This window comes from Culicoides brevitarsis, chromosome 2 (assembly GCF_036172545.1).
Source record: "Culicoides brevitarsis isolate CSIRO-B50_1 chromosome 2, AGI_CSIRO_Cbre_v1, whole genome shotgun sequence".
Taxonomy (NCBI): Eukaryota; Metazoa; Arthropoda; class Insecta; order Diptera; family Ceratopogonidae; genus Culicoides; species Culicoides brevitarsis.
Genome location: NC_087086.1, coordinates 30,872,771 through 30,885,125, shown reverse-complemented (window position 1 = coordinate 30,885,125; position 12,355 = coordinate 30,872,771). Strand labels below are relative to the sequence as shown.

General features: G+C 29.3%; 2 protein-coding genes across 2 annotated transcripts; one reads left to right on the top strand and one right to left on the bottom strand.

The window, feature by feature from the left end:
* Window positions 1-1,787: 1,787 nt before the first annotated feature.
* Window positions 1,788-5,627, top strand: LOC134828936 (pyrethroid hydrolase Ces2a). The gene is made up of 2 exons (XM_063841926.1): window positions 1,788-1,889; window positions 3,519-5,627. The coding sequence occupies exons 1-2, from the start codon at window positions 1,788-1,790 to the stop codon at window positions 5,625-5,627; spliced, it is 2,211 nt and encodes a 736-aa protein (XP_063697996.1).
* Window positions 5,628-7,585: 1,958 nt separating this feature from the next.
* On the bottom strand, window positions 7,586-9,649 carry LOC134830197 (fatty-acid amide hydrolase 2-B). The gene is made up of 2 exons (XM_063843600.1): window positions 9,348-9,649; window positions 7,586-9,286 (listed from the first exon to the last, which is right to left on the bottom strand). The coding sequence occupies exons 1-2, from the start codon at window positions 9,387-9,389 to the stop codon at window positions 7,697-7,699; spliced, it is 1,632 nt and encodes a 543-aa protein (XP_063699670.1). The 5' UTR covers window positions 9,390-9,649; the 3' UTR covers window positions 7,586-7,696.
* Between the last annotated feature and the right edge of the window lie 2,706 nt (window positions 9,650-12,355).

Sequence of the window (12,355 nt, the reverse complement as noted above, 5' to 3'; positions counted from 1 at the left end):
GTGATCTGGTGATTTATTTCGGTTAAAGTTAAAAGTTGTCATTAAATTTGAATCAAGGTTTTGTGTTTTTGTGACAATTTTCTGTCTGAGTTGTTTTTAAAGGGACATCAGAAAAAAAATTAATTTAGCCATCAATTTTTTTTCAAAATAGAATTTTTAATGAAAATTTAAAAAAGGTTTCTGTGATAAAAAAAAATTTGATCAAAAATTATTTTTTTTAATTTTATCAGATTTGACACTCTTCAAACGAGAAAAATGAAGCGACTCAATGAACTTTCTTTGTTAATTTTATCTGTTAAGGGAAACGTGTCGGTTACGTCTGCATCTTATCTTAAAATTAATTTTTAAGTCATTGACTTTTAATTGTGAAATCAATCGTCGATAGTCGATTTTTGAGGTTTTTTGACTCATTTGGCGATTAACCAGTTTAAGATCACATGTCACAAAGTTAATGAGTAATTAATAATTTTTGGTAAAAATTATCAGTATATTCCTTTATTGAGTTAAATTGACACACGCTTTGTGATATTTTTTTATTTTTGTTTTTGTACGGTAAAGCATCTTAACTTTGTCTTGATTACAATTCTTACGACCTGTAATATAATAAAATGTTGAATTTTTCATAGAAAGATTAAATTTTAACATTTTATTGGTCAGATATTTCATTTTTTTCTAAAAAAAAAAAATTATAAAATTTTTTAAAAATTATTTGATTGATTAAAAATATTTTGAATAATTTTTTAAAATCAGGAATAATTTCAATTTAAAAATTAATCAAATCTCGATGAAAACTGTTTAATAATATTTTCAACTTGTTAAAAAAAATTTTCAAAATAGTTAGGTTTTTATTTTTTTTTCAATCCTCATCTCTAAAATTTTATAAGGTGTAAAGTTACAAGAAAAAAATTTAATGATTATATTTTAATATTTTTTCTAAAAGAACTCAAAAGCTCTTGATTTTTAATTAAATATTTAATTTTTTTTTAATTTTAATAAATAAATAAATTAAGCTAAGAGAGCTGAAAAAATTAAAAATTATTCAAAACTCTTAAAATAATATTTAAAATTAATTTCTAAAAAATAATAAATAAGTTAACATTTTTTAAAAATTATTTTTATTACAAATACTTTAGGAAAATTAAAAAAAAATAAATTTAATAAAAAAAACGAAAAAAAGAAAGTTCAATTTTAACATGATAACCTCAATGTTGCAATAATAATCAATTTTGCAATAACTTATGAACTTAAATAAAAAAAAAAATATTGATGACTCATTGAACTTCTTCTCCTTTCTTCTTATCAAAATTCTCTTTTTATTTATTGCATCACTTAACTTATATTTTATTATTTATTTTAAAAAAACGTGCAAAAACCTTATGTAAGCCCGATTAAATCCATTATCACATGCAATTTTATTTTTAGAAAAAAAAAATAAATAAATAAAAGCTCATAGTGACATGAAATGCGTTTATAAATAATTAATTCAAATTTTTTAATTGTCCATCGAAGCATACCGTTAATTATTATCAGCGCATGTTTTGGTCACTTCACTACAGTTACTGTTTATTGACCTTTCTGTGCTTCAGATGTGGGACTTTGATAGCGAAAAACTATGCAAAAATCGTTTTTTAGCGGAAGTTGTATGTTTTGGAATGTATTATTATTGTATTTGCCTTGGAAATGTTTTTTATTCAGAGCTTAACAAAACATTAGAATAACAAAAAATTCTCTTTTTTTTTGCAGATTAAAATGATTTGATCGATTGGAACAAGTAAAAAATTGACAAGATGATACAAATATTCGCCATAATTTTTTGCACTTTGGAGTTTATTCGACTTTGTACGGGACAAGATGCCAATATTGTGTTGGATCAAGGAACGATTGTTGGGGTAAGTTTTAATTTCTTTGGTGAAAAGGGATGAAATTTATGTTTAAATATGAAATAAAATTAAATTTTTAAGTGATGTGTTTTGAAAAAAAAATTTGTTTTTTTAAAATTAAAAAAAATTGAAAAATGTTTAAAAAAAATAAATATAATATTAAATGAATTTTTATGCAAAATAAAATAAAAAAAAATATATTTTTTTTAAATTTCATAATAATAATTTTAAATAAATTGGATTAATATAAATTATTTTTTTTTATTTTTTTTTTATTAATTTTAAATTAATTTAATAATAAATTCTTAATAAAATATTAAATTTATTTTTTTTTAATTATTGTTGTTTCGGTTGAAAATTTCATTAAGTGCAAATTTTTGAAATCTGCCAAAAAAACTGCGACGATTATCAATTTGAACCAACTCAAAACCGAATTATGATTTTATTCAATTTTATAAGATTATTTTAAAGAGCCACTCAAAAAAATAACAAAATCTAATTCAGATGTTAATTTAGCATCTAAGAGATGCTTATTTGATAGCTGGCAACGTCAAATAAACACGTTAAGAAGTAAAACAAATTTTCCTCAAATGTTGATTATTTCCTTTAAAGGGCGTAAATTAAACTTCTTTAACAATTAAATTAACCTACCTAAAGGTGTTCATGACATAAATTTAACATCTAAATAAGATTTTGATGATAATTTCTTTAATAATTTCAGTATTTTGAAATGTAAACAATCAATTCAAATTTTTAAGTCAATAACTGGCAGCTCGGTTTTTTGAGGTGTTCGAAATTGGTGAAGTCGCACTTTTTTTCGTCGCACTTTTTTTGCGACTTTTGGGAAATTTGGTGGCGCGACGATAATATTTAAAATTTTTAATTTTTTTTAAAATTAGTTTTTGAAGGTAAGGCCGCTCCAAATTTATTTCGAACTTTTTGTCCCAAAAACTTTTTTTTTAAAGGGGGGGGCAAATTAAAAAAAAATAAATTTGAAATACTTTTTCACACAAAATGACAAAATTTTAACATTCTTCTGTCATTAAAATATTTTACTTTATTTTAAATATTTGATAATTTAAAAATCTAAGTATTTTAAGTTAAAAATTTAAGAAAAAAATATTCGTAAAAAAAACTGTCAAAAAATTTTAAAAAATAATTTAAAAAAAAAAAAAAATTTAAAGAAAAAAATTCATGTTAAAATACGATTTTAAATACAAAAATTTAAAAAAATTAAAAAAAAAATTTAAAAATTTTGGGAAATTACTTAAAAAAATATGAAAAAAGACCAAAAAAACGGCCAATTTTGATGAAATTTTAAACTTTTTTTTTTTTATTTTGCCCCATTGGATTTTCGGCTTTTGAAATGGGGCATGGGACAAAAAGTTCAAAAAAAATTTGGAGCGGCCTTAAAATAAAAAAATGATTAAAATTATTTTATTTAAAATCACATTTTAAAAATCTTATAAAAATAATTTAAAAATATTTTATTTTGCTCAAAAATGTAAAATATATGAAATAAAATCAGACTTAATATTCTTAAAAATTCATAATATGTTAAAAAAAAGTTTCATTAATAAATTTTGTTCGTTCCTTCTCATTAAAATTCAAATTTTTAATTAAAATCTATTTTTTCAGTTAAAAATCTTCCCCGAAACATCCCGAACTGCCGTTTACACTTACCTCGGAATCCCTTACGCTAAACCGCCCGTTGGCAATTTACGTTTTACTCCTCCGCAACCGCATCCTGGCTGGAACAGAACCCTCATGACCCGAAGTTTCAAACCACTTTGCCCGCAACTCGACAACAACATCTACGAAGAAGTCGAGAACGGCTTCAATAACTTCAACAACAAAATCACGAACGAAGATTGTCTCTTTTTGAACATTTGGACACCTGAAACAGCCTTTCGTTACGGCAATTTTCCCGTTGTCGTGATGATAACTGGCGAAGACATGTCCTTCGATTGGCTAATTAACCGCCCTGCTGGTTTAGATCTCGCCAGTGAAGGAGTCATCGTTGTCACCGTTCAATATCGCACGAATGTCTTCGGATGGTTAACCTTAGAAAATGAAGATGCTCCAGGAAATCTTGGATTATTAGATCAAAATTTGGCTTTAAATTGGGTTAAAAGCAACATTCACAAGTTCGGCGGTGACGCGAGTAAAGTTACGTTACTCGGACATGGATCGGGCGCTACTTACGCTACTCTTCATTTAATGAGTTCTCGTGCCAGGACCTTATTCGATCAAGTAATTCTGATGTCCGGAAGTGTTTTTAACAAATTTTACGATTTTACGCGTGAAAATGGTCCGTCGCCATCGGAAAAAGCGATTCAAATATTAGCTTGTGATGCCCCGGAGAAAAGTTACATTTTGAAATGCCTTCAGGAAAAAAGTGTTTCCGACATAACTCGAGCTTTTGACAATATTTACAAAAACGGGAACTTTACATCGCTTTTTGGGCCAATAATTGATCAGGATTTCATGCCACGCTCGAAGGTCTACATCCGAGATGACCCCCGAAAATTACTTCAAACCGGAAATTTCGACGAAATTCCCATCATGTTGGGTCTAAATAGCAACGAAGGAGCTTTTATCCACGAACAATGGGTTGATTTCGCGAAACAAGGCTTTCGTAGCCTTAAAAGACACATTGATCGAGTCATTTTGCCTCATACACAATATCACTACGGATTGACTGGAATGGGTCAGAAACAGATAACCGAAGCAATTAATTGGAAATATTTCGATCAAATCCCGAAAGCACCCGCGCATCTCCTGAACGCCTTGCAAAAACTCGTTTCTGAGACCAAATATGAAGTTCCCTTCTACGAAACGATCGAAATTCTGTCAAAAACGAAGCTTTTAACTCTCACAAACGAAGTTAAACCTGAAAATTCAACAATTTTTCCGATCACAAGCCCTGAACTCGCCGGTCCGACACGCGAAAAGACCAATTTCTTCGTCTATCTGTTCCAACAATCCAACACGATGGACATGCGCGGCAAGGTAAATCACTTTGGCGGCGCCTCACACAGCTCAGACTTGCCATATTTGCTCGGGCCAAGCCTTTATCAGCAAATAGGTCGTAAAAAAATGACAAGTATCGAAGAAAAGCTTTGTCGGAAGATGAAATCGCTCTTTGCGGACTTTATTAAAACGGGAAATCCCACTCCAGGTCGCTTGTACGATGCTTGGCATCCGTTCACGTTCAGCCATAAATACATCAAAATCCTTTCCTCGAAGCCAGAATCGCTTTTTAATAAATTTGGGGCACCAACCAGTGGGCAACAGGACTCGGAAGAGATGAATTTCCACGAAATTGAGGCTTTATTGCATCCCAGCACGGATGACGTTCAAATCGTAACCAGCGATGTCACCGCAAGTCGCAATCCCTACGTCTTGGGAACTGAAAGAGAAGTCGATCAAACAGCGAGGCAGAGTAAAAGTTCCCCGAATTTCGTCGAAACGATGCGAGATTCCGAATATTATTATTATTTGAAGAAAGTTTACGCGTTTTGGAGTAATTTTCTGCCGAAATTAGCTCTTATGCTTGAACAAGATCGCGATTATCGGCGTGATATTGATGCCGAACAAGAAAGATTGCTCGAAAATACGTCACCAAAGTACAAACACGCATTTTTCTCGATGCTAACACTCGTCTGTCTCCTACTGGCGATCTTGTGTGTTTGCGTTTACATCCTCAAGAAGAACGATGCGGGCTTTAATAACAGCATTTTATGACGAAAATTCATCTTCCGGTCGAAAATTTTTGATCGGAAGAAGGGCAGGCAGCCAGATGACTCGATGCCACAAACCCCGACGCTCGATACGTCCTCGAACTTTATCATTGAAAAGCGTCCCACGGATCCAAGGGACTCGGTAAGCATGGAAAAAGAACGTCGTGATCGCCCGAGAAGACCGTCGAAGCAAATTGAAGCGAAACGAACGGCAAGCAAGAGTCCCGTGATTGCGGAAGAGATCACACACGACCTGGAATGGGAAGAAACCGACAAAATTGAAATCCGGAACTGGAGATATCACTTGACAAGTAATAAATTTTGATGTTCCGACTTGTAACCAAACCAAAAAAACTTTTTTTCTTTTTTGAACTTAAGCCGATGATAGTATTAGAATTTGTACAAATATTGAAATTGTAGATAAGAAAATTTTATTTTTTTTTTGGGACTTGAATAAATAAATAAATAAATATGATGAATGAATATTTTGAATATTGTAAATAAAGTTTACGAGTTTTGTCTACAGATTCTCTTTTTTAAAACATCTGCTCATGTTGATTTTTATTGCAAATGAGTGATATTATGATTTTTGTGATGATTTGTTGATAGCAGGTTGAAATAAACAAAAATACTACGAAATTGATTATTGTAGAAAAATTATATTTATTTAGTTTGACCTTTATACCCATTTTTAGTGCTTAAATTAGACAGAGGGATGCTTCAAATTTATTTTAAAATTTTTGTTCCTTGTCAATATTGAAAATTTAATGGAAATTTTTAATTTTTTTAATTAATTTTTAATAATATTTTTTGAGAACTAATTTTGCGGTATTTTTTTAAATTTGATTTTAATTTTTTTAATTAAATTTTTAAATTGTTTTAAATAATTTTTTAACTGAATTAAAATTTTGAATTTTATTTTAAAATACTTTTTTTTGACTGAAATAAAATTTTTACTTTAATTTTTTAAATAAGATTTTTAACGGAATTAAATTTTTAATTAAATACTTTTTTTTTAATTTTCACTGAATAAAATTTTTTATCGAATTTTTCATGAAATTTATTATTTAAATTTAATTTTATTCTTTTTTTAACCAGATTTAAATAGAATTTAAATTTTTTATATGATTTTAAACTGACTTAAAAATTTATAATTTAGGTAATTTTTTTTTAATTTATTTTGATAAATTAAATTTTGAAAGTTTTTTTTATCAAAATTTCAATGAAATAGATTTTTGAAATTTATTTTTTTTAAATTTAAAATTTAATTTAATTTTTGTTTTCATTTTTATTTTCAATTAATTTTTAACTGAATTACTGAATTTTTGATTAAATTAAAATTCATTTTTTAATAATTTTAATTTTTATTATCGAATAATTGATGAAATCAAAATTTTTAATTAAATATTATTTTTTATATTTTTTTAATTTTTTTTTATTAGATTTTTTGTGGAATTTAAAAAAAATTAACCAGATTTTTTATAAAATTCCAATTTTTTTTATCAATTTTTGGACTGAATATTTTAAAAAGGTTTTTGATTGAATAAATTTTTAAAAGTTAGATTCTTGACTAAATTTAAATTTTTAATTTATCAATTTTTTTATAAATATTTTCAATGGGTTAAAATTTTTAATTAATTTTTTTTTAAAATAATTTTCAAATTAATTTTTTAAAAATAATTTTCAAATTAATTTTTTTTTTAATTTTTGAGAACTATTATTGTGAAGTTTTGATTTAATTTTTTAATTAGACATCTGACTGAAAATAATTTTTTTAATTTAATTTAAATAAAAATTTATGATAAAATTTATTTTATTTTAATTTTTTTTTCTTCAAATAAAATCTGAATTAATTTTTCTTTAAGAAAAAATTAAAATTATTTAAAAAATGCGTAAAATTATTATTTAAATTCAGTTTAAATATTTTATTTAAAAAAATATATTTTTTTTTATTTTGTTCCTTTTTTGTATATTTATGACAAAACCTTTGCAATAAATTAAAAGCACCCCAAATTAAATAATACAACAACCTTTTACCTAAAAATACTCAAAAAATTTTTTTTCACAAAAATTTCAGTTCCTTTCAACCACAAACGGAGGCACAAACCCTCCAAAAGCTCTTTCAATCTCCTCCGCTACCTTCATGCAATGCAAATCGCGATTTTTCGTAGCTACAACTTGAATTCCCAACGGCATTCCGTTCGAACCCAATCCCAAAGGCACTTGAGTTGCTGGATTTTGAAGCACATTCCACAATGCCCAGTAGCTAAAGTTGTAAACTTGGATCAAGGGTGCATAATGGAAAGGCGCTACACGCGGATAGCTCGGATAAAACAAAATTCCATCGTCTCCGAGGAGTTTTTCCAACGCTTCTTCACACTCCTTCGTCACTTGTCGCATTTTCTTCTCATTTTCCTTCGGCAGGAGTTCATCAATCAAGCTGTAAATGGCAGCCCAGGTAAACTCACTTTGCCCCGTGACTTTTTTAAAGACTTCCACAAGCGGATTTAGACGTTTGCCGTTTCCGAGGAGCTTATTGAAGATCGCCGGTTCTTGCGTCATCCAGTAACGCCACATTTTTGACGTGTATTCCGTGCCGGGAAGCGTTACTTTTTCCACGCTTTGTTTCGTGAGTTCGGAAAAGTGAGCAACGACTTTTTGCATGGCGGATTTGACTTCGCCATTCGGAGGTAAAGTCTTTAAATCGCCACTGGCATCGATGTAGTAATATTTGAGCTTTGTAATGTCGACAGGTGAGTTTAATTTTAGCTCTGCAGTCTTTTTGGGACCTGCCATGACCTTGAAGAGCGGTAATAAGTCCTTGGCGTAACGAGTTATTGGCCCGGCAACGACCATTGTGTGTTCCTCTTCGCCCGTTCGTTCGGTGACGCCGCGAGTATTGACGACTTTGACGGTTCCCTTGTGTCCGAAGAGCCCACAGTAATATGCCGGCATGCGAATCGACCCTCCAATATCAGTTCCGATGCCGAATGGTGAACTAGCAGATGCAATTAAGGCAACTTCTCCGCCGGAACTACCTCCGACAGTGCGACGTGTGTCATACGGATTATTTGTGCTGCCAATTAAATTGTTTCTGGTCTCTTGCCACTTGTTAACTTCAGGAATTGAGGTTGTAGCGAGAATTATTGCGCCGGCATTCTTCATTAAACGAATACATTCGGCATCTTCCTTCGCTCGAACGTTTTTTCTCGCCAAAATACAAAAAGTATACAACTTTCCCTTCACCGCTGTGCTATCTTTCGACGTGAAAGGCACTCCCAAGAAGGGTTTTTCTTTGAATTCTTCTTCCGACACTTCACCTGCTTGGATTCTTCGATCAATTTCGCGTGCCTCGTCGAGCGCATCCATGAAAGGCCCGTCAATGACGGCATTTAGCACGGGATTCACTTCATTCACGCGATCAATGTACGCTTTAACCACCTCGTATGACGTCAATTTACGAGTTCGGATCATCTCAGCGAGCTCCGTGGCACTTTTTACGAGGAAATAATCCTTTTTCAGCGGCGGACAGGTACGTTTTTCGCCCAAATACCATCCGAGGAAGAGTTCGAGCACGAGATCGACGATGAACCACAAGAAAAATAAGAAATTCTTGAAGATTAGCATTCCGATGACTTTTGCTGTTGAATCACTTTTGGATTTCTGGAACAAAAAAATGTAAAAAATTAAAATTAGGGTTTGAAAATTTAAAATTTTTACTCACCTTGAACTTTTCTCGTTTCTCAAGTCTGCTTTTTTGTGACATCTTTGACCGGCAAATGAATTTTTCGATGTAGGGGAATGTAAATATTTAATTTTGCTTCGTCACGAATTCAACAAGTGGTCAATTAAAGCTATGTTTTCTTGGATTTCGAAGGATTTGGGAACTTTCAGGTAATTTTGGGAAGTTGTCGACTGAAAAGTCGCTTTTTATGTGGTATTGAGTTGAATTTTTAAGTATTTTAATGGATTTTAGACAAAAACTCAGAAGACGATAAAAGAAGAAATCAAAACAAAATTCAATTTATTTATTTGACGTGTTATGTCAAAAGTTTAAGAGGTTTAAATCGACTCTACAAAGCTTTTACCGTTAAGTCAAAGTTAAGTCAAGCTGATAAAAAAAAGTTATATGAAAGCTTTAGTCAGAAATTTCTTTGAAAAATTAAATTTTTTTAAAAATTTTTAGATTTTTTTTGAAAAATTTTGATAAAAAAATATAATTTTAAACAAATTTTACCAAAAAAAATTTAAAATTTAGTTGAAAAGAGTATTTTTGTCTCAATTTTTAGTTAAAAGACTATAAAATATTAAAAATTAAGAGCCCAAAAATTCATAAAATCCTCAAATTTGTCAAAAATGATGAAAAATTGAAGATCCGGTGTCAAAATCTGTTCATTTATTTACATTTTGAAAAAATTATTACAAAATTTTACTTGTTTTCCTTCACATGTAACAAAAGTTGCTTTGCAATATTTAGAGCTTCTTCGTCGATTTTCAACACACAATCCATTGACTTTTCCATATTTTCGTAATGTTTTCGCAAAAATTTCGCCAAATCATTCTGAAACTCATCCGGGACTTCTTCCAATTCCTTCAACATCTTATTGTTATCCTTTTTTCGCTGTTCAGCCTATCAAAAAGAAAGTACACATATGTTGAAACAAGTTTTGAAGCCAAAATTTGATAATTTTACCATCGCTTTTAAATAAAGAATCGATTGTTCCTTAGAATCGATGTATGCTTCAACAAATTTCTCCATTTTTAACTATTTTTGTGTCTAAAATCTCAGAAAAATATTGAAAAATGCGTAAGAACGATGTGAATACAAACTTGAAAAATTCTCAATTGAAGCTACTTGCGACTTTTGTCGCCGATGCAGTACAGGGCGTTCAACAAAAAACCTATATTTCTCTAATTTTTACTGACACTGCTTAAATTTATCGAAAATGATTAAAAAATTGAAATTTTCTATCAAAAAATGTTCATTTATTTAATTTTTAAGAAATTTTGACATGAATTTCCAAAGAAAACGTTAAAAAATTATCCATACAAAGCTTTTTTGAGCGCATCTAATTGCTCGTATTTGCTCTCAAGCTTCTCAGTAAGTCTTTCTGCATTATCATCCAAATCACGCAATGCTCTCTTCACCTGAACCGAATAGGAGTTCTTTTGAATCAACTGCAGGATTTCCATTCTCACAACTCGATATTCTATGATCTATTGAAAAAAAAACAAAGGAATTACTTTCAGATTTTCGATTTTAAATTTTCAAGAGTTTTACCATAGCACTGGTTGCAGCAAGCGAATTTTCGATTTTTTTAATGGTTTCTTGAAGATCTTCTTCCATTTTTGCGGATTTTGAGTTAATAATCCCAGAAAATTTTAAAAAATGCGTAAAAGAAACAAAAGGGAAGCACAAAAATTCTGAAATGAAGTTATATGCGACTTTTGTCGCCGTTGAAGTACAGGGCGTTCAACGAAAAAAAACATTTCTATTTTTAAATTTGTACTAATTTTACTTATTATTTACAATTTTATGAACTTGATTTTATCAATTTTATGAAACTGAAGCAAAAAAACATCAGATCAAAAATCCAATGATTTTGCAAAAATTTCAAGTCAATTTTACTTTGAATAATATTTTACTAAATTCTAAAAAATTGGTCATAATTTTCAAATTTAAGACCCATCTAGCGGAAAAAGTTTAAAAAATTCACAATTTCTTTTAAAATTATTTTTAATTAAGTCAAAAGTCACAAAAAAATGGAAATTTTGTATATAAATTAGTACATCTTTATTTACATTTTGAACACTTTAAGAGATTTTAATACAAATATCGCCAAAATCTTTTAGAAAATTCATTTATCCGAATTCTGCAGACGTTCCTTTAACTTTTCCAAGTGTTCGTAGGATCTCTCAATGGCTTTAATCGCTTTCTCCATGAGCTCCTCCACATCTCGCAATTTTTTCACCTCTACCGAATTGGAGTTCATTTGGATGGATTTTGCTATCTTAGAGACTTCAATCTGACACTGTTCAACCTATTGTAAAAAGACCAGATAATTTTTTCAAATTTTTGATTTTCAATTTTTATAAATTTTACCTTAGTTCTGTCACGAGCAAGCACGTTTTCCATGTGCTGGATGATCTCTTGATAATTTGGGTCCATTTTAGACTGGTTTTGAGTCAGAAATTCCAGAAAAATATACAAAAATGCGTAAAGTGATCAAAAAGAGCGCTTGAAAAATTCTCAAAATAAATCTATGAGCGACTTTGGCGACTCTTGTCGTCGTAAGAGTACAGGGCGTTCAACGAAAAAAATATTTTTTTTTTAAATTTGTATTGTTTTTACTTAATTTTAAAATTTTCAAGTACAATTAGAAAGCTTTTAACTAAAATAAAGTGAAAAATGTTTTAAAGTAAAAAAAGCAAAAGTTCAAAAAATCCAATGATTTTTTTTTAAATTTCATGCCATAAAATAATTAAAAATTTTTAATATTTGGAAAAATTTAGTAGATTAAGCCAATTTAGAAAATTGATAATAATTTTCTAATTTAGGAGCCATCTAGCGGATAAAATTTAGAAAATTCAAAATTTTTTTTAAATTATTTTTTAATTCAGTCATCAAAAAATATAATTTTTGTATCAAAATCAAAGGAAATTTACTTTCATTTTCATTTTCAAAATTTTATCAAAAGTCATTTGAAGATTTTTTAATCCTGGATCTGCCAG

What these genes read in the sequence shown, in the direction of transcription:
- LOC134828936 (XM_063841926.1), top strand. Translation starts at nt 1,788, where the DNA reads ATGATACAAATATTCGCCATAATTTTTTGCACTTTGGAGTTTATTCGA. An exon ending in ATCAAGGAACGATTGTTGGG is followed by an intron (nt 1,890 to 3,518) that starts GTAAGTTTTAAT and finishes CTATTTTTTCAG; the next exon opens with TTAAAAATCTTCCCCGAAAC.
- LOC134830197 (XM_063843600.1), bottom strand. Translation starts at nt 9,389, where the DNA reads ATGTCACAAAAAAGCAGACTTGAGAAACGAGAAAAGTTCAAG. An exon ending in AGAAACGAGAAAAGTTCAAG is followed by an intron (nt 9,287 to 9,347) that starts GTGAGTAAAAAT and finishes TTTTTGTTCCAG; the next exon opens with AAATCCAAAAGTGATTCAAC.